This window comes from Caretta caretta, chromosome 2, assembly GCF_965140235.1.
Source record: "Caretta caretta isolate rCarCar2 chromosome 2, rCarCar1.hap1, whole genome shotgun sequence".
Taxonomy (NCBI): Eukaryota; Metazoa; Chordata; order Testudines; family Cheloniidae; genus Caretta; species Caretta caretta.
In genome coordinates, this window is record NC_134207.1 from 235,419,765 (window position 1) to 235,446,512 (window position 26,748).

The following is a 26,748-nucleotide window of genomic DNA, read 5'->3' on the forward strand; positions in this document are numbered from 1 at the left end:
GTCCCACTGTGTCAAGGAGTATTCGGGGCTCCGGCTATGAAATGAGAGTCTAATGACAATATTAAAATTGAAGGTTAAAATATAACAAGCAGATCAAATGTCGGAGACATTAGTGGCAGAAGTTATGGAAAGAGCAATGAAAACCTATACCATAAACTCAACACTTGCAAGAGAACTGCATTAAATAAATTGCATTTAACTGAAATTGTAAGGCAAACATAGACCAGGTTGAAGCATAAACTTGACACCAAAAGGTACACTGGCTCCCAGTTTCCAAAAGCCACCACCAAATCTGCACCCAAGACAGAGGTCAGGATAAGAGTCCTCCAGAAATGAGACTCAACGAATTGCAACAAGTTACTGGAACTTGTAAAATGTGCCCATATATTAAGTGGGAGAGTCTCAACAGGTTATGCTGCAAAGAATAAAACTGTCCTGATGTTCTAAGCTATCCACAATATGAATTCTTTTCCATAAAAACACAAAATAGTAGAGATTGTGATACTAAATCCAATGGCACAAGTAACTATTTCACATCTCATGCAGCTCTAACACAACAAGATTCAGTAAAAGACTACCCAAATCACAATAGGGGTGCTTTCAGACATTGAATTAAAGTAACAACAGACTGGAGGGGTGGGGAGAGGAAGGGCAGGGAGGGAGAACACAAACATGGAAATATCCGTGGCTTTTTGTGTTTGGGGAAAAAATAATTTAAATAAAGCCAATTACAAGGCACCACCAGAAAGTTCCCTGAAGTGAAGACATACTGAATAATGCATAACAACAAGACAGAGGATCACAGAACCTCAGAATCCAAACAAGACCAAAAGATCACACAGGGAAAAAAAGTGTATGTTCCACTAGAGACCCAAAGTTACTCTGTATTCTGCTTTAAGTAAGAATTTAGCAAGACTAAATATCAGGATATCACAGATGAACAAGCTATTTACAGCATTCTACAAGGCATGGGGGGGAGCTAATTGTCTAGGTAATGTTACCACTAAATAGGGGTTCTCACAAATTTTTGGTGGCCTCAGAGTGCGGCCACCAACTCTTGCTGGTGGCTGCTCTGACAATTTTTCCTAAAATGTTTAATTAACTTTAGGAAAAACAAATATGCACATATACATGTCCAAATCATTGTAATTTATTTATGTAGGGGATGGGGTTTTTTTTCAGACTCAACAAAAATAACGTACACTTCGTCTCTGTTCTTTACTGGACAGAATAGAAACACAAATACGATGCTTTGCACGTTCTTGTCTTTTGTTCTAGTTGTTTCTTTTGCTTTTTGGGTTGCTTTTTATTTCATTTTATTTTTTTAAACTTGCTGGCTAGTAAGTCTGCTACTGTGAAAAGTGATGCTTGTATGTTAATATTACTTTTCACAGCCTCCCAGCTAGCTACTAAGTCTGCTGTGAAAGTGATATTAACAAACACACAAATATCACTTTTCACAGCAGACTTGGGAGACAAATTAAACCCTGATGGGGAGGCGGATAGGGAGACAGCAGGGCCAAGGATGATGGAGGAATGGATGGCAGGCTAGGAAATGCAACAGGGACCATCGGGGTGGCGGGAGAAGGTGAGGCCAGGGATGAAGCCCACTGCCGCGCAGCCCCACAGGCTGGAGCCTGCCGCTGGGTGGCTGAGCAACAGAGCCCAAAGCCCTGCACCCAGGGCCCAGAGATGGAGCCTGAAGCCCCACAGCTGAAGCCTGCCACTCACCACCCTGTGGCTGAAGCCCAAGCCCACCGCCCCGGGAAGGTGGGGAACTCACTGCCTGCCTGCTCCCCCAGCGTGTGCGCCTCCAGCGGGAGCAAGGCCCAAACCCTTGCTGGTGGCCCTGGGGGAAGGGACACTGCTGTCCACCCCTCTGCCCCATTCACCACCCAGGAAGCTGTGGCCTCAAGAAAAGCCCCTGGTGGCCTCGTGCAGCCACGGTGGCCACATTTGAGAAACACTGAAGGATAGGGTTGCCAACCTTCCAGGATTGGCCCGGAGTCTCCAGGAATTAATCTTTAATTAAAGATTATGTCTTGTGATGCTCTCCAGGAATACATCCAACCAAAATTGGCAATCCTACTGAAAATTTACAAAAATCTATCTTAATTTTTGTAAATATATTATTATGTTTAATATATGCAGTAGCTTTATACACAGGACACTTAGCAGGAATACACAGCTTTATTTATTAGAGACGAAAGAATGTTGTACATTTTCTAGGCTTACACTGGGAAATGCATACTTTTCAGTTCTCTTTAGTCTGCTATACGTTTGGACACAAACGAAAACTGCTTCCCATTAATAACAGACATGAGCTTTGCAGGAAGTGTATGCCTCAAAATACTGTATGTTTGCATTTTAAATTACAACCCTAACAAAGTTAGAAATACAGAATTTCTTTTTTAAGAAATAGCTGGAGATACAATCCTAACTCACCAAATCAAATGAAAGGGATTATATTAAGTATCTTTTTAAACTATAAAAATGTGAAAGCACTTAGTGTTATAAACCAAATTACAGGTTTGTGTTTACACTGTCCATTTAGGCTGAACTAGGCAAGTAACTTCTTGTTAAGTAATTCAACTACAGGACTTGTAGTAAGTACTACTGACCCTTTTCAAGTGAACATTAAGATATCAAAGCACAAAAAAGAAAGCCCTGAATTTCACAATTGACCCACTGTCTTGAAAGGTTTGCAAATATAATTCACACTATGTAATGCAGCACACAGAATTTCTCAGTATATTAGATGCAAGGATTTTCTAGCATGAGCTCCATCTGCCCTCCCTCGCCCACAAATTAAGAACAATCTGTCCTGTAGCAAAGACTAAAGCAAACTCTCTTACAATTTTTCAAACTGGCACTAGGTACATTGATTATTGTCACATGAACGAAAGACTATTAACCTGTTATTGGAGTTGTCTGAGTGTACTGCCTCTACACATTCACACTTACACAACATCCTTCCCCACTTTTGCCAAGACCTCACATAAATAGTAAAAAGGAACCGAGGACAGTTGGAGTCATTGTCCCTTACAAGTCTCCACAAAGAACACTCAAACCTGCAAGAGAGTGAGAGTACTTGTGAGTCACTGTTTTCTAGATGGTTCCAACCCCTCAGCATGAACCATATTTTTAAACATGTGGGTCATTTGGAAACTGTTCATTTGATAAATTGTTCAGCCTCAATGTATCATGGGTTATAAAAATACAGAAGTAAAAAGGAACTGAGCTTGGCTGGACAAATGTGTACATTTCTCTTTTGAATACGACAACTATTTTTCCCTTACCACATTTGCCTTTGCATTGCTTTGATATGCAAAAATCCTCCAAACAATTATATTTATGGTCCCAATGTTGAGTTTGGCCACAAATTATCACAAAAGCAGAGCAAGCAAATGCACTAGAAGGCTCCTGCCCCTTCATGATTTGGGAAGGTCAATTAAACTATGTGGAAATTGGCTTTTAAAGTTAGCCTTATTTAAATAGTTTGAATAAAATTGCTTGCAAGAGGTGAGTCAGCTGAGTGGAAAGTATTTTTCTGAACTTTTATAGAGCAGTAATTAAATCAGATGAAAGCCTTGCACAGTGAAGACCGACAAACAATAGCTTCAATTTAAGATAACCTTAAAAGATAATGTACAAACATACATCAAGAGACCTTCATGGAAAGTACTGGTTACCCAAATCCAAATAATTGTTTTTACTGTTTGCCAAGGTTAATTTAGGTATCAGACATTTAAATTCCAGTTCCTTCACGTGCTGCCCTTCCTCATTTTTCATTAAAAAAAGTGACGTGCCTAACATAGGTAAATTGATACTGTTTTTTTTCCCCACACATACAGTTATGTTAGGTCATCTAAAAGAGACTTCCTGTACCATAGATCAAAGTTCTCTGCTCTTTTTGTTTGAAGTTTAAAGTCACTCAGTTATCCATAAACAAGATAATCAAAGTTTCAATACATCTTACATGAATGGCAATTGTTTTCCTTTATTTAACTCCTATTCCCAGAGCAAAAAAAAATTACATCTTTTTCCAAGTGTCACATGCACAGTTTTGGGACTCTGCATTTCACAGTAGTGAAACTGCAGTGCACTTGAAAAGCTGGTAGTTTATAAAGAACATGCAGACAAATAAAAAATCAGTTTCTTTAGAGAAATAAAAAATTAGCTTAAAGAGGGCATTCACTGATCTCAAACTTACTTACTCATAGTTAGATCTGCTCTTTGCACCAGCATCACAATGGACGTATCTTATACAACCCCTCATCTTCCCTGAGTTCAGACACCCTCTGCTGGAGTGTGACAGCAGCATGACCCCAGTTTACCCTGACTCCCTCTGAGCACACAACTTTTAGCTCTCTGCTCTTCATGACAGAGCCTTAAAGTTAGATCTTCTTACAAACTACTGACAACTTAAAATGAATTGGATTTCAGTCATCATAATTGGATGGATTCTCTTTTAGGGTGGTCTAAGGATTGTGTGTGTTGAATCTGCATTCCCTCTGGCTCAGTCAGGGCTCACCTTCATGGCAGCATTAGCGTGTGGATTAATTCAAGCATTGCCCCCAACCCAACTCTGGCCACACACAAATCTCCAGCTCAAGTTAAATGGCGCTTTAAATTGGACCCAACTGGCCCATCAGATAGTGTAGGTTGTAGCCTGAGTGCTGCTGACACTTGAGCAAATACAGCAGTGAGAACTCATGTTTCTTATGCTGCTAATACGTAACACTCTGCACTGCTCAAGTTTTGTTTTGCATTGTGACTGCCCTCACTAAACTCCAGAGGAGTTAACTGAGTGTAGATAACAAGCTGACAGTGCATGAAGAGGAGCCCTTACGGAGGAAAAATCATTCTACAATGCTGTCATTCTAATGACAGGTTTAAATGCCACCAGGAATAAAATCCAAGAAAACAGTCACAGGTATTCAACAAGGATTCTTTTGCTTAATAAGTATAGTATTGATTCCCATAACATTAGGGGAGTCACTTTAAAAAAAACACATTAAATTACCAGAGCTGGGAAAAGAAACCTAAGGAAACACAAGGAATAAAGTCTGTAACAAAGACTGGGACAGATAACACAGAAAAACAGCTTATGTTGAGAAGCGAGAGGATCCACTTAGTCCTTTCTAGGAAAAGCTGTGAAGTTCTCTCTTGTAATTTTACACAAAAATCTTGTAACAGTCTAACTGGGAATCTTCAGTCTCATAAGATTTGCTAGTGCCTTCCCTAAATTACAGTGAGGCCACAGTTAAAGGAATAACCATGAGATTTTTGTATCTCCTGAATTAGTCAGCCACCTTGGTTTGGATGAGGGCCAACTAAGATTAGGTCGGAAGTTTCTTTTAAACAATATTTCCTGTAACCCTACCTGATCTAACAGCTTCATATATTATCTATGAGCTGATCAGCTGAGGCTACCAGCAATCACTTCCTTCACCACCAGACAACAGACAATAAATTTCTCACATTGCTCTGTCACAACCCTGACAACAAGGATAATCTTTCTTGGTACACTGTTTGGGACAGGGCCATCTTTTGAGATGCCAGATGTAAAGCAGGATCAACCATATGTTGTGCTATTGCTGTCATCCGATTCACAGAGTTGCCTTGTAATTAGTCTCTAATAAGTTTATTTCCAGCCAGAGAAAAAGTATCACAAAGGTAAACTACCGGCAAGAGAACCGAGGATTTTAAAGGTTTATAAGCAACATCTGGAATGACCTTCAATTGGGACCAGTTTGGCATAGGGCCAAATACATAGAGCCTACTTAAGTCCCATAGCTAAATTAGCCTACCTGGGCTTTTATGCACAAAATCCTCTGACTCAGGGAGAGCCATTTAAAAAACAAAAATCTATGCAAATGGACCCTCCAGTTTCACTTCCTCCCCAAGCATACTGCCAAGCAGATGTATAAAAATCTGGGCTCTATAAAAAAATCTATGCAGCTTGCACCCCATACAATCCGGCATTGCAGAGTGCACTGGCTCTTGGGAAGCTGCGTTTTATCCAATGAGTGGAGGGCCATAGAGTCCTCCAGTTATGCATGTTTTACAGTTATTGATCTCTTGATGTTTGCAATCATATACAAAACTGCTTACTTGGCAAATGAAGAGTAATAGTAAACTGTTCAGTAAATGGTTCCTACACTGCAGTCTGAGGACCAGCAGTGTCTATGGGTGCACTTGCTGGTGGTCTGCAGAGGGATATCAAGTGAGTATTCCTTATTTTTCAAGAAGTAGATTACATTTAAAAAGCTAAAAATAGATTGTAGACACTTGTAATATTACTTTTCTATCTAAGCAATTTCTGCAGTTGCCATAGGAATGTTATTTCATCACCAGTGGAAAAAGAAGATTATTCTTGGTTTATTTATACACCAGTGATGTACTGGCACGCATGCCTAACACCATATCCAAGGACATTCATTTTTAGTGCCTCATACCCAGCAATGTACACTTTTGGTAAGAGCCTATTCTCTTTTCAGTAAGACAATCCAGACAGATCAGAACGCTTGGATTGTAATCTGTGCACACATTCTAATCAGGCCACTGGAGACTGGAAAAATGGGGAGAGCCCCGTAGATACAAAAATTTGGATCCACATCCACAACACTTAATTTGTAACCGACCCGCCATCTGCACTCCACCTCTGAAATGTATCCACACCCGCACCCTCTAGAGCAGCAGTTCTCAACCAGGCATCTGCAAGCCGGTTTCAGGGGACCCGCCAGACAGAAGCCCGTAGCCCCAAGCCCTGGCGCCACCTGCTAAATAACCTCTAAGGGATAGGCCCCTAAAATAGGAAGATAAGTGAAGATATCATAGGTTAAAAAAAGCATTTAAATGATTCTGAAGGAAAACATTTTATGCCAATTCCGTGACAGACAAAGTGAATATATTCTATTATGATTCAAGCCAGATTTGGAGTTTTGAATATTTTCGGTATGAAGTTTAAAAAATTAAGAGCTTGATTTTTTGTTACAGATCTTCCCTTCTGCTACCATGCTGCTAGATAGCATACCTAACAGACTTCCCCCACACACTCCCCAAAAATCTTTTTTCACATTAAAGTGGCAACTGTATGGCATTGGTCTTTTGATTTTTCAACAAAAATTGCTTGTGTTCCACACTTTGAGCTCTTAAATACAGATATTCTCTCTAAACCATACATTTATTTTCCCTTGTTGGATAAAGTGTACATGTTACAATTATGACAGAGGGTTTGTCTACATAAACATTTAGTTTGTGGCAAGCATGGTAGGGTGGGAATCTACCCCACACTAGCTGTTAGTGAGCATCAGCAGGGTCCACATGGTCTGGTCTGGGATAAGGTCGTGATCATTCTCTCTCATCTTCCCCCTTTCCTAGGCTCCAAGTTCCTTTTCATCCAGAAGGGGCACTCCCTCACTTACTCACTCCCACATAATGAATTCTTCCTCAGCGTTCTGTCCCCTACATTCACCACTATTGTCTTTTGTTCATGCACAGTATACAATGGGTTAACTTTTAAAAGCATTCTATCAGTGCAAAACCACAAAGTTTGGGGGTGGAATTCAGTGGCAGTTCTTGTTCTGAATGAAGTTAAGTCAACTTTCTATATCTGCAGAAGAAAACACAGGAAACGATACAGAAGACTAATATTCCCAACAAGAAAGAGCGCTTGACTTTCTCTAGTTTATCATACCAGAACCTGCCCAAAGCCAAAACACAGGCTTAAAATATCAAGTTAGAATTTTTATAGCTTAAATACCTTAAATGTAGACACCTAAAATCAATAATTAGGTTCTTAAGTAAGTAGCTTGATTTTTAGGGTACTAAGCACCCACAGATCCCAAGGAAATCAAAGACATGAAGTCTTATAGTAGCTAGTCAGTCTGTGTTCCCTTACAAGAGAGTAAACTGAGCAGTTCGCATATTACAGGTAGCATTCACTGTTAGGAAAAGATGAGAAATTGAAATGATGGTAGTTGCTATGGATACTGCTACACAAAAATAGGAAAGAAAATGGAATACCAAAAATATAATATATAATACCAAAAATATCTTGTAGGAATTAAATTTCCAACCTCAATTTTTTTTTGTGCCATAATATAACGAAATAAGTTTTTTCAATTCTCAGGCTAAAGGAGGAATTCAGTAGAAAGACCAATCACGTATCACTATTTACTTATAATTTATGAGCCAATCATCTCAAAATAGTATTATTTTAGGTCAAAGAAAGAAAACCAAATGCTGAATAGCTTTAGTGGAATATATCAAATGAAATATCCTAAGTATCCATGCATTGACACTTTACACTGTTCCCTCGTCAACTACAGCTTCTATTAGCATTAGTCCAAGACAACAAATCTGACCTTTCCAAAATTAAAGTGAGAAAATCAAAATGCTCATTCTGTCCTGTTGGTAGAGATATCAGAACATAACCTCTGTTTCTCCAAACTTAATACATCCAGCAATTGCAATATAGTGCGTATAGCTGATGTACATCTTATAGTATATATAGCAATAATAATTCAAAAAGTGTTACAATCCTGTTTAGAAACATTTATGGATTAATGCAACCCAGGGGAGTAATTTTTGAGTACAAACAGACAATGAGTATTCTGTAAACTGTCCAAGGAATTCTTGTGTGAATTAAACATGTGAAATTTGTGCTCAAACACTTCTGTTGTGAATGAACAAGGATAATATAAATATTTGCTAGTCATTCCTGTCACACACAGCAGTTACTGCACTAAATCATTTCAGTCACAGTGTGAATTCAGGATAGAATCATTTTAATCATTTTCTAATGAACAGCATATGAAAAAAGGTTGTAAGAAGCACTGAACATATGACTCCCAGACACTAATAGAGCTGCCACCAAGTATATTAAATTGTATTTCTATTTCATACATACACACCCACACACCCCTGCCATCACATAAAGTTGTGTCTATTTGTAGACAGAAAATTAAATATCAGAAGTTTTTGAAAAATAACCACTCTCCCTAGTCCCCCACACAATAAGGTGCTTACAGATCCCATCAAAATATAGAAAAATAAAAGCTAAGGCTGACATCAGGGGTACATTTACACTGCAGCTGGGAGCATACTTTCCAGCCCAGGCACACAAAGTGCTAGCTTTGGTCAAGTAAGCGCACTAAAAGTAGTGTGGCCACTGCGGTAAGGACATATACCCAGGGAGTCAGGCAGGCTCGTGCTTGGGTGGCTAGTCCAGTGGGTCTCAACCTTTCTAGACTATTTTACCCCTTTCAGGAGTCTGATTTGTCTTGCAAACCCCCAAGTTTCACCTCACTGAAAAACTCGGACATAAAAATACAAAAAAGTGTCATAGCACACTATTACTGAAAAATTGCTTACTTTCTCATTTTTACCTTATAATTATAAAATAAATCAATTGGAATATAAATATTGTACTTACATTTCAGTGTATAGTATATAGAGCAATATAAGTCATTGTATGAAATTTTAGTTTGTACTGACTTCGCTAGTGCTTTTTTATGTAGCCTGTTGTAAAACGGGGCAAATATCTAGATGAGCTGATGTACCCCCGGAAGACCTCTGCACATCCCTGGCGGAGTACCACTGGGCTAGCCTGTACTGCCACCCATGCTACATCCACGCTGCTACTTTTAGCATACTAACTTGACCAGTTAGTGCATGTCTGTCCACGCAGACTGGTAGGCATGCTCCCAGCTGCAGTGTATACATACCCCAGCACTCCAGGGATATCAACAGAGTAGCGTTCCACTTGCTAAACTCCTTGTTTACTGATTTTAACTATATCCATAGTAAAAACACACAATGACATTACTTAAGAGTGGATAGAACCATGGCTAATCAACATGGGATGGCAAACGCCAAATAATCAGCAACTTTCTCAAAGATATAAAAAGATGACAACACTTATCTGAGGTTCTTATAGTATGGATTAGCACTGTGATTTCCAAACTTTTGAAAGGTGACTTCGTCCCACACTATTCAGGAAAATGAAAACTAATGCCTATTAACATCCAATCCCATAGCATGTTGTTAAAGTCTTACATATCTTGATTCACAGTATATCTTCCACCCTTTCCCTGCCCCATGCAACAGCGAGCTCTTTTAGAGGGGTCAGTCCACAATGTGATGCTGACAGGCCAGATGCCAGCACGTGCCAGAGTTTCAGGACAATTCACTTGTATGGGAATATCAAAGAAGTGTTAGTATACATTCAAACTAATTCACTCGTATGCTGATAAAGATCAAAGATGATGTTGACTGTATTGTTTTCATCTGTAGTTTGCTATTACAATACTTCTACATTATGTGTACCCTGTAATTAATTAACCCTAGGTCAAAAGTGTGTGTTAGTACTAAAATGAGACTTTACTTGATGTGTGAACTTCATGAAGACTAATGAAGGATTGTTGTGTGCTATTACATTAAAATTTGTATCATGTATACCTCTGTAATTACACTTACCCATCAAATGTGACTGAAGCCTTGGAAATGTAAATGATGGTGGTGGCTAGCCTCAGAGCAAGGATCATTGTGTTCAACAATATGAAATCACAGACTCAGTCTGCATTTCCTATTTATCAAAACCCACGCGTGAGAAGACACTGTTTAGATTTTCTGGAGAAGCTATAAAATGGATTTCACGGAATGATCCTGTACCTCTGAACTATTTGCGCACACAGATCCTGAAAGTTATTTTGCTTAATCCTGAGAGATTTATGGAGCAGATTACTACTTCTTTGCTACCACTCTGGATTTTCACACTTGTTGTGCCAGTATTTAAAAAGAGCAAATCAGGTGACCCGGGTAACTGTAGGCATGTTAGTCTGACATCAATCCTGGGTAAGAAAATGGAATGTCTTATAAAGGGACTTGAAGCGGGAGTCAACCTCTACTTTTTGTTTAAAAAAATAAAACCCAAAGAACACACATTGTATCTGCCCCAAATTTTCAGCACATTCTCTGAGCAAAGCTTGAATTTTCTGAGGATTTTCAAGGAAAACAGTTATTTCTGTTCTGTATTTGGAAAGAAGCAGGATGATGTACTCATAATGAGGATGATGAACCACTGTGCACTCCATTACTGACTAAAGAGGACATTAAACTACATTAATTGTGGATAAGACTTTTTTATGTCAGCAGCCCTGCATAGCTTCCACCCAAGACTCAAAGGTGGCTCAGGAGATCTCTGGTCCAGTGAAAACATTTTTTAAAAAAAGTTGGAATACGAGGGAAATTCCAGAATATTGGACAAGTATTAATGTTGTGCCAATATTCAAAGAGAGAAAGAGGGATGACCTGGGTAATTATAAACTCATTAGTCTGACATCAATATGGTTTTGTTGAAAGTCAGTCTTGTCCAACACACTTGATTTCACTTTTTGATGCAATTAGATGTTTGGTTGATTAAAGGAACTACATAAATGTAATATACTTAATTTTGTAAGGCACTTGGCTTAATATTACACAATGTTCTGATTTTAAAAAATTGGTGCTATAGAATACTATAAAAACACATTAAATGGATTAAGAATGAATGTGAAATGAATAATTTTGAAACCATAAAAGCCACCTGAAAACAAACCTGTTGTCCTCCAGACACCTCTATTAAGAAATAGATACTGGATAGATGTGAAAAAGCACTTGTCAATGGGGAATCATCATAGAATGCGGCTTTTCTAGTGGGGTTCCACAAGGATCAGTGTTAGCCCCAGCATTATTCAACATTTTCATCAATGATCAGGAAGTCACTGCTGACAAGATTTGCAGATGAAAGCAAATGAAGAGGACAGGTTGCTGATACAGCAATCTGGATCATTTGGTAAACTGGGCCTATTCAAACAAAATGAATTTTAATACACCCAAATGCAAAGTTATAAATCTAGAAACAAAGTATGCAGGCCATACCTAGACAATACGGGATGGCATACTGGAAATCAGTGACCCTGAAAAGCGTTAAGAGGTATACCAGACAAGCAACTAAGCATGAGGTCCCAGTGCAAAACTGTGGCAAAAGTGGATAATGCAATCCTTGGATGTATAAATAAAAGAGTAGGGAGGGCTGTAAACAAATGCCTTACACTGAGATTTAAAGAGCTCAATCAACAAGAAGACTGATGTGATTGTATTATATTGCACTTATAGTTCACAGGAAGAAATACCAGGTACTTAACAGGCTCTTTAATCTAGTTGAGAAAGGCATAATTTTGACACCATGGCTAGAAATTAAAGTCCAACAAATTCATATTAGAAATAAGGCACGCATTTTTAGTAGTGAAGATGATTAATGACTGGAACAAACTTTGAAGGGAAGTGACAGTCTCCATCTCTTGATATCTTCAAAATTAAGACTGGTTACCTTTCTAGAAAACAGGCTTTAGCCAAACATAAGTTACTGGGCACTCTGGAGGGGGAAAATTGTATGTCCTGTGTTATACAGGTTCAGATTAGATAATCTAATGGTCCTTTTTGTCTTTAAAAAAAATCTATAAATTCTTATGCACAATCATTAGCCAACGGACAGTATAGTTTATGATGACTACTTCTGTTTTCTAGTGGGGTACGTGGAAGGCTTTTTGAGATGAATACGTTCACAGGAATGTTCCCTCCATTTGAAATAGAGGCCTAACATGGGGAATGGATTTGGCATTTCGGGGACATTTGTGTTGTAATGGGTAACATCTTTAAGAATGGAATGGTAATTTTGTGAAAGTCCAAAGTTATCCTGAACCAAACAAAGCATTTCTTCAAAAAGAAAAGGAGTACTTGTGGCACCTTAGAGACTAACAAAATTTATTTGAGCATAAGCTTTCATGGGCTACAGCTCATTTCATCCGATGCTACAAGAGTGATCAGGTAAGGTAAGCTATTACCAGCAGGAGAGGGGGGGGGAGGAGGGAGGGGAGGAGGAGAGAAGAAAACCTTTTGTAGTGATAATCAAGGTGGGCCATTTCCAGCAGTTAACAAGAACATCTGAAGAACCGTGGGGGGGGGAATAAATATAGGGAAATAGTTTTACTTTGTGTAATGACCCATCCACTCCCAGTCTTTATTTAAGCCTAAATTAATTGTATCCAGTTTGCAAATTAATTCCAATTCAGCAGTCTCTCATTGGAGTCTGTTCTTGAAGAAGATTTGCCACGTTTAGATCTGTAATCGAGTAATTAAAGAGATTCAAATGTTCTCCGACTGGTTTTTGAATGTTATAATTCTGGACATCTGATTTGTGTCCATTTATTCTTTTACGTAGAGACTGTCCAGTTTGGCCAATGTACATGGCAGAGGGGCATTGCTGGCACATGATGGCATATATCACATTGGCAGATGTGCGGGTGAGTGAGCCTCTGATAGCGTGGCTGATGTGATTAGGCCCTATGATGGTGTCCCCTGAATAGATATGTGGACACAGTTGGCAACGGGCTTTGTTGCAAGGATAGGTTCTTGTCAACTGCTGGAAATGGCCCACCTTGATTATCACTACAAAAGGTCTCTCCCCCTCCCACCCCCCCGGCTCTCCTGCTGGTAATAGCTCACCTTACCTGATCACTCTTGTTACAGTGTGTATGGTAACACCCATCGTTTCATGTTCTTTGTGTATATAAATCTCCCCACTGTATTTTCCACTGCATGCATCCGATGAAGTGAGCTGTAGCTCACAAAAGCTTATGCTCAAATACATTTGTTAGTCTCTAAAATGCCACAAGTACTCCTTTTCTTTTTGCAGATACAGACTAACACGACTGCTACTCTGAAAAGAATTTCTTGAAGACCAGGGCATGATCTGACACAGTAGCTGCCATTCTGTCTCATCCTATCTCTATCCTCAACAAAACGTGTTGCTAACTAAACAATGGCAATCACCAGATGTGTATTAGAGCCCTAACCAAATTATTTGACAGAATTACTGGCTTAATGGATGGGGGAAAAGCAGAAGATGTGATGTACCTTGATTTTAGTAAGGCTTTTGACCGAGTCCCACATGAGCACCTCATAAGAAAATTAGGGAAATGTGTAGTTGAAAAGGTGGGTGCACAACTGGTTGGAAGATGGTACTCAAAGTCAAACTGGGAGGGCATATCTAGTGGGAAGTCCTGGGTCTGGTACAATTCAGTATTTTCATTAATTATTTGGATTTTAGAGAGGAGAATATGCTTATAATCTGCAGATGACAAAAAACTGGGAGGGGTTGCTAACACTTTAGAAGACAGATTAGAACTCAAAATTACCTTGACAAATTGGAGAATTGGTTTGAAATCAACAAGATGAAATTCAATAAAGATAAGCACAAAATACTTCACTGAAAAGGATCTGGGAGGTAACAGTGGATGATAAATTGAATATGAGCAAACAATTTAAGTGTTTTTTGCAACGGCCTAATATTCTTGTGTGTATTAATAGAAGTGTGGTATGTAAGACATGGGAAATAATTGTCCTGATCTATTAAGCCCTGGTGAGGCCTCAGCTCTAGTATTATGTCCAATTCTGAGTGCCACACTTTAGAAAAGATGTGGAAAAACTAGAGAATGTCCAAAGGAGAGCAACAGAAATGACAAACATCTTAGAAAACCTGACTGATGAGGAAAGATTAAAAAATTGGACACATTTTGTCTTGAGAAAAGATGACAGAGAGGGCACATGGTAACAGTCTTCAAATATGTTAAGGGGTGTTATGAAGAGGACAGCTGTCCACTCAAACTAGGACTAGAAGGAATGGGCTTAATCTGCAGCCAGGGAGATTAGGCACATATTTGGAAAAGCTATAGCAGTAGTTAAGCACAGCAAGAGGCTTCCAAGGGAGGTTATGGAAGCCCCATCATTGGAGGTTTTTAAGAATTGGTTAGACAAACGCCTCTCAGGGATGGTCAAGGTTTACTTGGTCCTGCCACAAAGCAGGGGGCTGGAGTTGACTTCTCAAAGTCCCGTCCAGCCCTAAATTTCTACTATTCTGAGGTTCCCAATAAGTCATCTGTGTATTCTGAGGTTCCCAATACGTCATCTGTATCAGGAAGGTGAAGTTATTTTATTTATAAAAAGATGATGGGACCTGACAATAGAGAAAAAATGTGAATAACTGGAGGACCTCCATTCAAAAAAATATTCCACCAATCAATGTGACAGTTTTGCACGGTGCCCATCCACTTCGCATAAGTGAAACAAAAGCTACTAAAGGGGGTCCCTGGTATAAGTCTCCCCTTAACCCGTCGTTTTGCATCTCCTTCACTCATCAATAGGGGAACATGTTCCGATTTATGTCAGTCCCGATCTGCATATCCATTGCTTCACCTTTTGCGTGACTTTTCTGTGGGTGCTTAGGTGACGTGATGGATATGTGGATCGGGACCGATGTGAATCGGAACACGTTCTCCTATTGAGGAGTGATGGATACGCGAAACGACAGATAAGGGGGAAGACGTATACCAGGGACCCCATGTATCCATTGCCCTTTTCAAGAACGCAACCCCGATGTATACTGCGGACCCCCTATATAGCATTAGGTTAATTTTTGATCAAGTTAAGCTTCAAGTGAAAATGCTACCTGAATGCTTCAAAAAAAGTTCATATTTACAATTAACCCTTTAAATTAAGAAAACTACAAGTCAAATCTTTATGCAGAAAATATTTAACCCTAATCAATTTCAGTTTTAAAAAGATTTCTCTCCAAATCAGTGATACTGTACTCTATCTACATAACCTCTGCACTAAGTTTTTGTACTAACTTTTCCTGTCCCCACCCCAACCAAAAAAAGTGTTAATTACGCTGCTCCCCTAATCCCTTTCGAGTCTTTGATGATACTCATGAAACCTAAAAACACCAATTCTGGAAAAAGTATTTTATAAATTACTCTGCTAACTTATCTTGCCAAGCAATCTAAACATGCTAAAGGAAAAATAAGCAAGCATGTTACTGCAAAGTCATAAGTGATACTGCCTTAATATAAAACAAAAAAACCCTTCCTTAAGCTTAAACCTATTTAATGAAGTTGCCACTAGATGGCTCCTTTGTGTTACATCTTTCCCAATAACTCTGTTCCATAAAACAACAAATCTGAGTGATCCCCAGATGGGATAGCCTACCACCATTCAGACATACGTCAATTTGCACGTGCAAAAGCAACTTCTGGTAACTTCCCACGTTCAATTACCTGCTTTCTTAGGTAGGCCATTTATTTACGATGACAAAGGCCTATGTAAGCACACCTTCATTTCGGCACATCATAATTTTACTAAACTAACATGAGTTTCGTGCTTAAAGCTTGCCTAACAGAAACTTGCTACTAATTTCTACTTTAAGACATTAAATGAAACTGTTTAATTCATTCAATTACAAACAGTGTATGGGTGTAGGCGTCCTGATTTGGGCCCCTGCATGCTAGGTCTTCTCCTATTTTGGGAACAGGTAACATAAAATTGAAACTGCTTCGGCACCACTGCAGAAGCCTTTTTCGCTCTGGCAACTGCACCCACCTGCTTGTCCACCTCCAGGCTGCCTTGAGTTTTCTTGCAGCAAGACTTCAGAGCACCCTGGGTGAAAGCAGATCCAACATCTTAACCTCAACTATCCCATCCAAAAAAACCCAAATACAATCGAGGATGATCTCTAAAATGTGCTGTGCCTTTTGCTTTTCTTGAAGTCTAAGGTCATATCAGTGTAGAATATGCTGAAATAGTAACAACACTTCTGCTGTTTGGACCAAGTGTCCTGCCTTATACTGTTTAGGGTACTAAAGGATGTTCTAGCAACACTGTATGAACATGAACACTATCACATATTAAGATAAAATACCAAGCAAGCCTGGCTATTCACCTTAACTTTATCTTCAGCTAATACTGCCCCTCCTCTAATCTTTCCACATCTGTGTTCTTCTCCCCGCCCCGCCCACCACTTATATTGAAGGATATGATTTCGTCACAGAGGTCATGGATTCCGTGACTTTAATGTACCTCCGTAACTTCCTTGCCTTGAGCTGTCAGACTGCCCTGCAGTGGCAGGGCTCCAGGTTGTCAGCGCCCCTCCACCCCCACCCCAGGCAGCAAAGCTCTGGGCTATAAGCACATACACACCTATCCCTACAAGCAGTGAGACTCAGGCTTCAGCCTCCTGCCAGGCGGTCAGCCCCACCATGGACAGGTTGTGGGCTTCCTTGGATTTTTGTTTATTGCCTACAATCTGCCTGACTTTTGCTAAAAAATAACCGTGACCTCAAACAATCATATTTAATGCCACGCACTCTGCCCGTACTGCTTCTGTGATCATCAAATCACCATTCATGACCTATTTTCACTTCCCTTCCTCACTTCTGACTCTGTAGTCAAATCCCTCCCCTTCAGTTTTGATTCCTTTGCCGTTCTCTCCCAAAGGCCATCCCACTGATCTTGAACCTTTGTTTTGGTTCACCCCAAGTATTTGATTCCTCGTTTTCTGCACTGCTGAATGCTTCTTGAGAAAATTCCATGAGTACACAGGCTTCTTCCACTACACATCTTCTCTCAAAAGCACTGTTCCCCCCCACCCACCCACTCTTAATAAAAGCTATGCACATAATTTATGGATCTTCATCAAGGCCTCCCCTTTACCCCATACATCCAGACAGTCCAGATCTTGCCATTGCTTCTTCCACTAATTCTTTATAACCAACCTTTTATTTCAGTTCAAACTTCTTGTGCATGCTTTCATTGTTTTCCTTCTTCATTACTGTATCCACCCACTCTGATTCCCACATCACCACCCTATAATCCATGCAAAGTGGATAGCTAAGAACACACGCTTTTGCCAGTTGATCTGATCATGTCAATAACGTCCCACAGTCCTTCCAATCTTGTCTTTATTTTACTAGTCTCTACAATGCCAGCTCCAATATCCAATCCATCCAGTTGTCACACAAAACCATTTCCCAAAAAAGCCATGGTCCCTGGCTACATAGAACCTCCCTGAGCGTCTCTATAAAGCCACTTCCCTATCCTGATTCAAGTCCTTTCTTAGGGGCCCATTTCATCCATGCAGTTGACAAGAAATTACCCAGTGAGACCTGCAGGTGTTTTTTATTCCTTACACACACACAAATCTTCACTATGCTGTACGCTGGTTCTTGTGAGGAACCATGTTATCTTACTGATGCTAACCCTTTTCTTCTCTATCAACTCCATCTTACTACTCCTTGTTACACTCTCTCTAATATTACATATCTTCCCAATGCAGGGTTCATGTCTTTGATGTGTATTGCAAGGCACCTAGTACATATTAAGTTGCTGTAATAAATAATCTGATGACTTTAGTGTAAACTGTTAACCAATCCTTTCAGGAAACGAATCTTGTCCCCACCTTGTACCACATTATACAATGGGCTGAGTAAATTTTGGGACTGTTGCCTTCCCTCTGAAGCATTAGGTACAGGCCACTGAGAAACAGATCTCAGGAGACTATTTGGATGAACAAAATTTGAGGTAAATAAATATTGATCTAAGCCTGTAGCTGATCAGGTTATCCCTATGACCACATGGGGGAGTGCTGCAGCACCTTGTCAATAACAAATGCATTTAGTTTCAGGGTGGTGGTTCATTTGTTATTGTATATTCTGTACTTGTTCCATGCACAGGACTGACTCCTTTCAGCACCAAAGGCAAGGATGTTCCTTGCTGTGTACGCCTGTGCCAAGGGAGTAATGGGGTGGTACTCTCCTCTGCAGGCTGTATCCTAGCACAGATGAGAAAACACAGTCTCCATATGGCTGTTACTTCCTTTCTGGCACTGGTTGGCACGGAATAGATGCTCAGAGACTGAGCACAGGCTTGGCTCCAGCCCATAACATGTTAGCCAATGCAGCTGAGCTGGCGGGGGGTAAGGGGGTGGACGAAGGAAATAATCTTCTCGACCAGTAGAAGAAAAGGAGATCCAAGGAGATTCACAGTTCCTTCCCTAGTCTGCTCCTGAGGCACCACAGACACACATCAAACACACAAAATACCAATTTGAGATCATGTCTTTTTAACTCTCTTTAAAAAAAGCATGCTTCTCTCCAGAGAGATCAGTATTGGAATGTGCCCATCTTCAGAGAGCCGCATTTGTACATTAAACTCAATGCTGATCCAAACACTTGATGTTATGTTCAGTCACTTGCTTTGGGCCCAATCAAATATTTTGCATTCCCTAAAATCCCTCAGTAATCAATTGGAGTTATAGGTAAGCAAAGAAAGCCTGATTGGGCCCCCTTAATTTGCAAGCCAAATTCTTCACACAGATCAAAACCACTTATCACTGTAAGGAAGAAAAAAGAAAACAGAGGAAGAAGGGAGCAGGGAATAGACAACAGTAAGTGCCAAAGGGAAAATTAAATTAAGCAGGATGTTGCTCTGGTTTCTAAAATAAGTTAATATTTGCAATTAAATAAAGGGGGAGCAAAAAATTATACACAAGGCTGGAAAAAATGGAAACTGGCAGAAAAACAAATGGATAAAAGGTTTTTTCCTCTAAATTAAGTGCAGTGTACAATCTTTTACATATACATTTATTTTCTTGAATCTCTCTAAACTATGTTCAACAGGTCTTATTTCAGAGGGAATGAAAAATGAGACTGGCAGAATACTAGAGCTGATGAGAAGACAAATTAATACTGTTAAAATTCTGAGGGGCATATAGTTAGGTTTATAGGCAGCTATTTTTCTAAAATTTACATGCCACATTTGTGGGTATGTTTCAGCTTATTTCAATTCCAGCCAATGTTATGCACTGGGTTTATATTCTGACTTCTCCAAGTGCTGGCTTGCTTTCACCAGAACAAACTGATCAGAAACCATAAAGTTATTACTTGCCCACAATATACAGAGAAAATGGTTTGTATACAGAATCAGGCTCCAGTCCTGCATTGTGATTTGTATACTGTACCTCCGTGGAGTGCTACTGAAGTCAACAGGACTGCATCTGTGTGGATCATAATGAAGGATCATGGCCTAAGCATTAAAAAGCTAAGCCAGTTGGTTTCTCACATAGTACTCATATGAGAGCTACAGTATTACAGTTATTCCATGAAGATTATATAGTGTACTTCATAGCATTGCCACTATACTTACATAATACACTGCTTTTCAAGTTAAAAAGAGTTAGGGGTGATAGAATACATCGCCTCTTGTGCTTAATGGACTTCTGCTCCAAAGCCGTGTGAGGATCAATAAAAACACTTGCACTGTCTCACACTTAATTTTTAAGTCAGAGATCTTAAATAGCCATTACAACGCACACCTGTTACATTGATGAATGATAAATAAGGAATACTAAAATAAAAAAATGAAAATGCATACCTCCTCTATTTCCATTTTCTTCATCCTGCCAAACAAAAACAAAATACAATTAAAATGTAAAATTTACCAAATGGAAGAAAACACGTATGGACAAGGTTTTAAAAAAATGAGTGCCATGTTAGGCTCACAAACCCATACTTAGGCACCTAAATAAGTGGTCTGATGTTCATGGTGGCTGGATGTTTAGCACTTTTTAAAATTAGACAATTACTGAAAACCTTGGTAAGGTGTATATTTAAACAAACAAATCTCATCTTACTTCCTTGATAAGTCACATAGCAGCAGTCACATGGCATTATTTGATTCAAGAAAATATACCAAAAAGGAAAGCTGTACAGCAAAAGTGCAATTCATCTAAAATTGGAGAGGTTCCACATTTTTTGTCTATCAATGATTCATCGTAAAATTAGTTCACTTTAAGTCTTAAGTATTTCCTAACCGCATATCCTGCAAACTCCACCTGAAATCTAAATCAAGCTTTGTCGATCTGTAATATGATCAATAAGTTTCTACACTTAGAATAGCTTAGGTAACAAATTGGATGATGATGATGCTCCTTCTCTCATACTTGCGTTGACTTTTCAATATTAACTAAAAATAGAGTTGCGTCAGTGAAGTACGCAGCTATAACTTGAAAATATGAAGGAGAAGTTGAATAAGTAGTTCCCTTTTTTACATAGTCAATTTTCTGTCTAGAATCACGTTATAAAGTCAATATGGAGATTCAGTAGCAACTCCACAGTTAAGGTCAACCTCCTATTCTATATTAAGGCTGATTTTATCTACTCCATGACTTCACCAAACTTCTACCAATTTGGAATCTAACATGGGCTTACATGTCATGAAGTAGAACTTTTCTGGAAAATTTAAGGCAAAAAGACATTAAGAAATACGAGGAGTCTCTTCCCAGCCTGCCAAAGAAAATTAAAGAAAAAAACAAATCCCGTTCCAACCCCTTCAAAAGTCTATTAACTTTCTCTCTCTTTTTTTTTTTTAAAGCAGCTTGGCTTAGGAATTTACTTTGCTTGGCTGACATGGCCTCATTCAGAATGAGGTGAACTAGTGAAGGCAAAGCTAAAAGTTATTTGGTAATCTTACCTGTGTAATATGTTTAAGTGGAGCCTTAGTTCCAAATTTCCAGGCTGCTTCCATTAAAAACAAAAAAAATACATCTTTCTTCTATTAATTTTGTTTTCCTGGAATGACAGCTTTTCATCCCAAACTTTACTCCAAATTAATGATTTTTTTTGCCTGAAAGTTTATAATATGCAGTGGTACAATATAGACCAGGGAAAGGTCCCTCTAGCTACAACACACCTCATTGTGGTGCAGATTATACAGAAATGCTGTATCACAATACATTGTCATTACAGCACAGAAGTTACCAATGAGTCTGTGGAAGCTTTAAAAACCTCAACACAAAAATTTAATTTTAAAAAGGATTGAGCTAGTAAGGATCACATGTCTATCTCTAAAAAGCAGATATACTATAACAATTGTATCAATTAGGCTAATTTTGAGAATAGCCAAGTGTATACCTTTGCTTTTTTGTACAATACAGACTGTTCAGTATTTCAGCAAAAACACTGTCCCAGAGAACAACTAGTGTTAAAAGTCATTATTACAGCACTCGCTTCCTGTAACAGTTCAACATGTTTTGAACTGTGATCACCCAAAAGGACTGCAGCATAAAATTGCGTAATGGCAATCTGTATTTATCTAGTTTCTACCCAATTCACTGAACAAAAAAAATGTTTGAGACTTTAAATATTTGGATTCTCGTTTTCCAAGGCTATAAAAGTATGGGTCCAAACTATGAGAGGGACCAGTTTAATATAGGATATAGTAAACACAATACTGATAGATTACCAATTGTAAAATTGGTATCAATTTGTGAAGAACTGGAAATCCCTCATGTGGCATGTACAGCTGAGTCATAAAACAGCTGGAAAAGATTAATATTAAATTGATTTTGTATGATATCAAGGCAATGATCTCAATCCTTAAAAAAAAAAAATGTACAAGTGCTTCTCAATTTTTAAAAGCATTTTTACGTTCACCATACATGCTGCAACATTTTTTAGCGTGTACTGTTTCAGTTGTATTACATCATTCATAACAATACAGACATGCAGAAAGTACTACACTTCTAAAAGTAAGTTTCTGTTGCTACTTAGCACTAGTAAAAATGAAAGATTAGAATGTTCATTATACTCTTCTCTGCTTCATCATTCACCTTGGCACCTTTACAATGATACCAGCCTTGCCTGCCCATTTGTCAGCTTCTTACATCTCCTCTCACACTGCCCCTTAACGCGCGGAATGCCCTTGCTGAACTGATCCATAAGGCTACCACACACTTCCTCAAGACTAGTCATTGCCATGATGCAAATAAGAAACCAGCCAATAAATAAAGGCAAGTTGGGAAGCAGATGAGGACAGCTGATGCCCAATCTCTCCAACAATATATTAGGGAGAGAGAAGTATATAAAATGTTGTGTTGGATTTATCTGCCTCCCACTTGTTTTACATGTCACCTGCCTTCTCAGATTAAAAGCTCTTTTGGGAAAGGACCATGTCTTTATGTGTATTTGTACAGCACTAGCACAACGGGACCCTGATCCTGACTGGGGCCTCTGGTACAACTTTAACATATATGTAAAATGACAGTAATACTCCATAAATACTACTGATCCATTACTGTTCACATTCAGGTATTACAACATTATATTCAATAAAATGGAACAAAAATAGAGACAGTGTAGTGAATTGTAATTAATAAATGATGGCTCTCCCCACATCCTCCCCAACCATCACCACCACGTTTTCAGCTGACTAGAAAGCTTTAACAGATCTTTGTGGATGCAGACAGCTGCCAAAGTGACCCATGCGTTTGTCACCTTTTCACTAAATTACCACTCTGTGTTCTAGTTCTACTTGCGGCTACACTTCTCATTTACTGAAACCCAAACTAATACAGTTGCCAGCTTATTTCATGTGTTCCACAGAGCATTATACCTGTGCTCCACTCTGCAAAGGTTCACATTTGGTTTTCAGTGCAATTCAGGCTGTTTGTTCTGAGCTATGCCAGTTTTGGTTAGGGTCTTGGTTACCTTAGAAACTGCCTTAATTGCTTTCTTTATCTGATAAGGGAGGTCAATGGAGGCACTTGAACTGGCTGACCCTAGAGTTGTACGACTAAGACCTGAAAGAATGAATAATATTTTTAGTGGGGAACCCCCAACTCTGGAGCTCACTTCCATCACTGATCCAACCCAAATCTCTTGGCTTTTATGGTACATTGCAAATCTCATCCATTTTCTCAGGCTATTCCAGATTGGGGTACGTTAGAAAGTTTTGCTTGCTTTTGGGAAAGTTTAGTAGGAACAAATAAATAATGGAAGGTCACATTTTGGTTCTATCGTATCTTTCTCCATGTATTGGCTATGTGCTAGGACAAAAGAGCCTTTGTCACAGTTATTACTGAGCAGTGCTGGTTTTTTATACTGTAACTAAGAGACACTCTACTTGGGTGGCATTGACTATCAGCTTAATGCAGTGTTTCTCAACCTTGGAGCCGTGACGCCCAGAGGGGGTGCCTCGGTCAGCTTCAGCCCCCTACCTTTTGAAGCTTTGGGGGAGGGGTCACGATTTTTTCTTCTTAAGACCAAAGGAGGTCCCCAGCATAAAAAGTTTGAGAAACACTGACTTAATCTAACCACTTAATCTCTGTGCTCTCTGGCAATCCCAACCCATATCCTATGCCTAGTTTCCCCATTTCTGTTAAGACTTCAAAACATCTGAATGCTGGAGAAACTGAACTGAATTTGGTGCCCTGAAACTGCTGGATCGCAGCAGCGTGGGTCTAAACAGAATGAGCTTATCTGACTTGATGATAAACACCCAGCACACGTTAGTAGGTGCACTATTTAGGACGTGCCTAACTTCTCAAATCTATTACAATAGAAAATGTCACAATATCAGTCTGCCTTTCAGTTTTCCTTACTGCACAACTTGGCTAGTATGGACACCCTGGAAAATATTCAAGTAAAACTGGCTCCTTACATTGGCAAGGGTAAGCAAGAGAATTATCTGCCTTTAGATCACTCAACCCTTGCACATGTGATGGTGTTTTCAAGGTACCTTGCCAACTTCATTTCCAACATCCTGTCTGGATTCCTGCAGCTACTACATTTAAACCAACAACTTTTTGAAAAAACAACGACACTCTTAGCATCATTTGTAATCTGGGATGTGGTGAAGCCATCGCAGACCCAGACTGTTCCTTGCTCCCAGCCTCCTTTCACAGCTTTCTAGATTTTATTTTATAGAGATCAGGATGGAAGAGGCAAGGACTCACTGCCCAAAAAAGCTGCCCACAAACAAGTCCTAAGCTAGGATACCAGAGTCCACGTCTGCTGCAATATCAGAGGTAGGGAATGTGGTGGTTCAACAATTAAGGTTGGATGTGACTAGGCAAGAAATGTCAAACAGTGCAACTCTTGACTGGAAAGCTTCTTTGTGGAGAGTTCATTCACTGGGGTGGACCAGCATGTGGCTGAACCAGGCAGAATGGTTGTTGAAAGAACTAAGGAGATGAAAGGAATCCTTAAGGATCTTTATTTCCTCTCTGCTCAGTAATGGAAGATCATCTCCCTTAGGAAGTGACTCTTGGTTTTCCCCAACGGTTTATGAAAGCAGCTTCTACAGAGTAGACCAATCTGATCAGGACATGCTGACTTGCTGGAAGGTTCAGGGATATCAGGACATGTCTAACTGCTTTGAGTTCTAGCAAGTCAATGTGAAATCTCTCCTCTTCCCAAGGAACAACTCCTCCTTCACTAATCTAAAAGGGAAGTGGGTGCTCACCAGTTCAGGTTGCCACTGGTGATAATGGAAAGATTGAGGGGCACCTACAGAAGGGAATACTTTAGGGAACTGGATCAATGTAGCTACCAGGTCAGCGACGCCTTTATTGCCAAGTGAACCTGTAGCTTGCTTTCAGCACTCCCCCAAGGGTCTGAAGAAGGAATACGGAACTGACACGATTTAACAGAGCATGGAACCGGATCATGACAAGATTGGCAGCCTCTAGTAACTCTCTATTTGCAGGTCAGGTAGCTTCCAGCTTTTCTATCCTTTCTGTGGATGTTCATGTTTTTGCCTCCTTCCTGTCTATGACTGTACGCAAAAGGATCAGCCTCTGGTATTGGGATTGTGAGCTTTTATGCAGGTTTAACACAAATCCCAGGGTTTTGAACATGACCTGAGGAGATCTGGATACTGCTTGTTATTACTATATATTTGTATTACGATGGCCTCTAGGAGCTGCATTCATGGACCAGAACCTCATTGTGACAGACATTGTACAAACAGAACAAAGACATGGTCCTGACCACAAGGGGCCTGGATGGTCTTTTGGAGGGACTGGGCTTGAATGACTCAGTTATCCAGGTATGGGATCATAAAGAAGCCTTCCAGTGTGAGAGCAGCCGAAATTACCACCATGATCTCCGTGAGGGTTTAGGCAGGGGATGTTGATAAGATGGACTGGCAGAGGGATATTTTGGAAGTGAAAGTGACCCACTAAGAACCTTATAAATCTCTAGTGGGATAGGGAGACACAGAGGTGTATGAGAAGTCTTGGGTCTCCAGAAAAGACGATGTATGAGATTTTAAAGACTTATTCCTCTTCCTTCTGCCACTTCACCAAAACCAGAATGAAAGAAGAAACCATGATATTGGCTCCTACTCAGAGTCCTGAGGCAGGTCATTTAGGCTGTTGACTGCCAAAAGCCAGCATGAGAGATTCTTGTAGATCAATTTGTGAGTTTGTCTGACTGAAGTTCAGTCAACAACTGAATGGCCACTATGAATGAAGAGGATAAGCAGGCAGCCATAAATATGTAAGTGCTCCCTAATCCCATAATTTCCTGTTTGAAGCAAGAGTCATAATGGAATGGAGAAACCATTTCCAACATTTCAGAGACAGAAAAGGATTAAGGAAGATGAGCGCCTAACAGCCCTGCTGCAGGAACATGGGGATCCTAGCATCTCAACTCAGGCCTCAAACTCCACTGAAAAAATATTTAAAGCCTTAGATGTGAGGCACCAGAATGGCTCATTCCAGTGGGGACACACTCCTTTGGCTCTCCGAAAAGCTGTCAGAAGCAAAGGCAGAAGGAGCTGAAGACATACAACTAGAGTGGGATAAAAGTAGATCTGTCCACTTCCCCTTCCTCTGGGATTTCCCTGGAAGCATATGTTTAATAACCCAAGAGAACCCAAAAGAGCCTCTGGAGAAGACTGGAGAGCTGGATAAGTGAAGAGAAGTGACCTGCTGAGGTTTCTTGTTGGAGACTACAAAAATGGTCTCTGTCAGGAGGAAGCAACAAGGCTGCATAAACCTTGTTCAGCACGGACAAAACTTCCTCA

General features: G+C 39.7%; 1 protein-coding gene across 4 annotated transcripts in view; it reads right to left on the reverse strand.

Moving 5' to 3' along the window:
* The window catches only part of ARHGAP21 (Rho GTPase activating protein 21), a 187,756-nt gene that overhangs the window by 83,410 nt on the left and 77,598 nt on the right, over positions 1 to 26,748 (reverse strand). For all 4 annotated transcript variants that reach the window (XM_048837869.2, XM_048837866.2, XM_048837865.2 and 1 more), the window contains one exon: positions 20,314 to 20,338. In XM_048837869.2, coding sequence (XP_048693826.1) covers positions 20,314 to 20,338 — 25 coding nt within the window. The remainder of the gene's footprint in view (positions 1 to 20,313; positions 20,339 to 26,748) is intronic.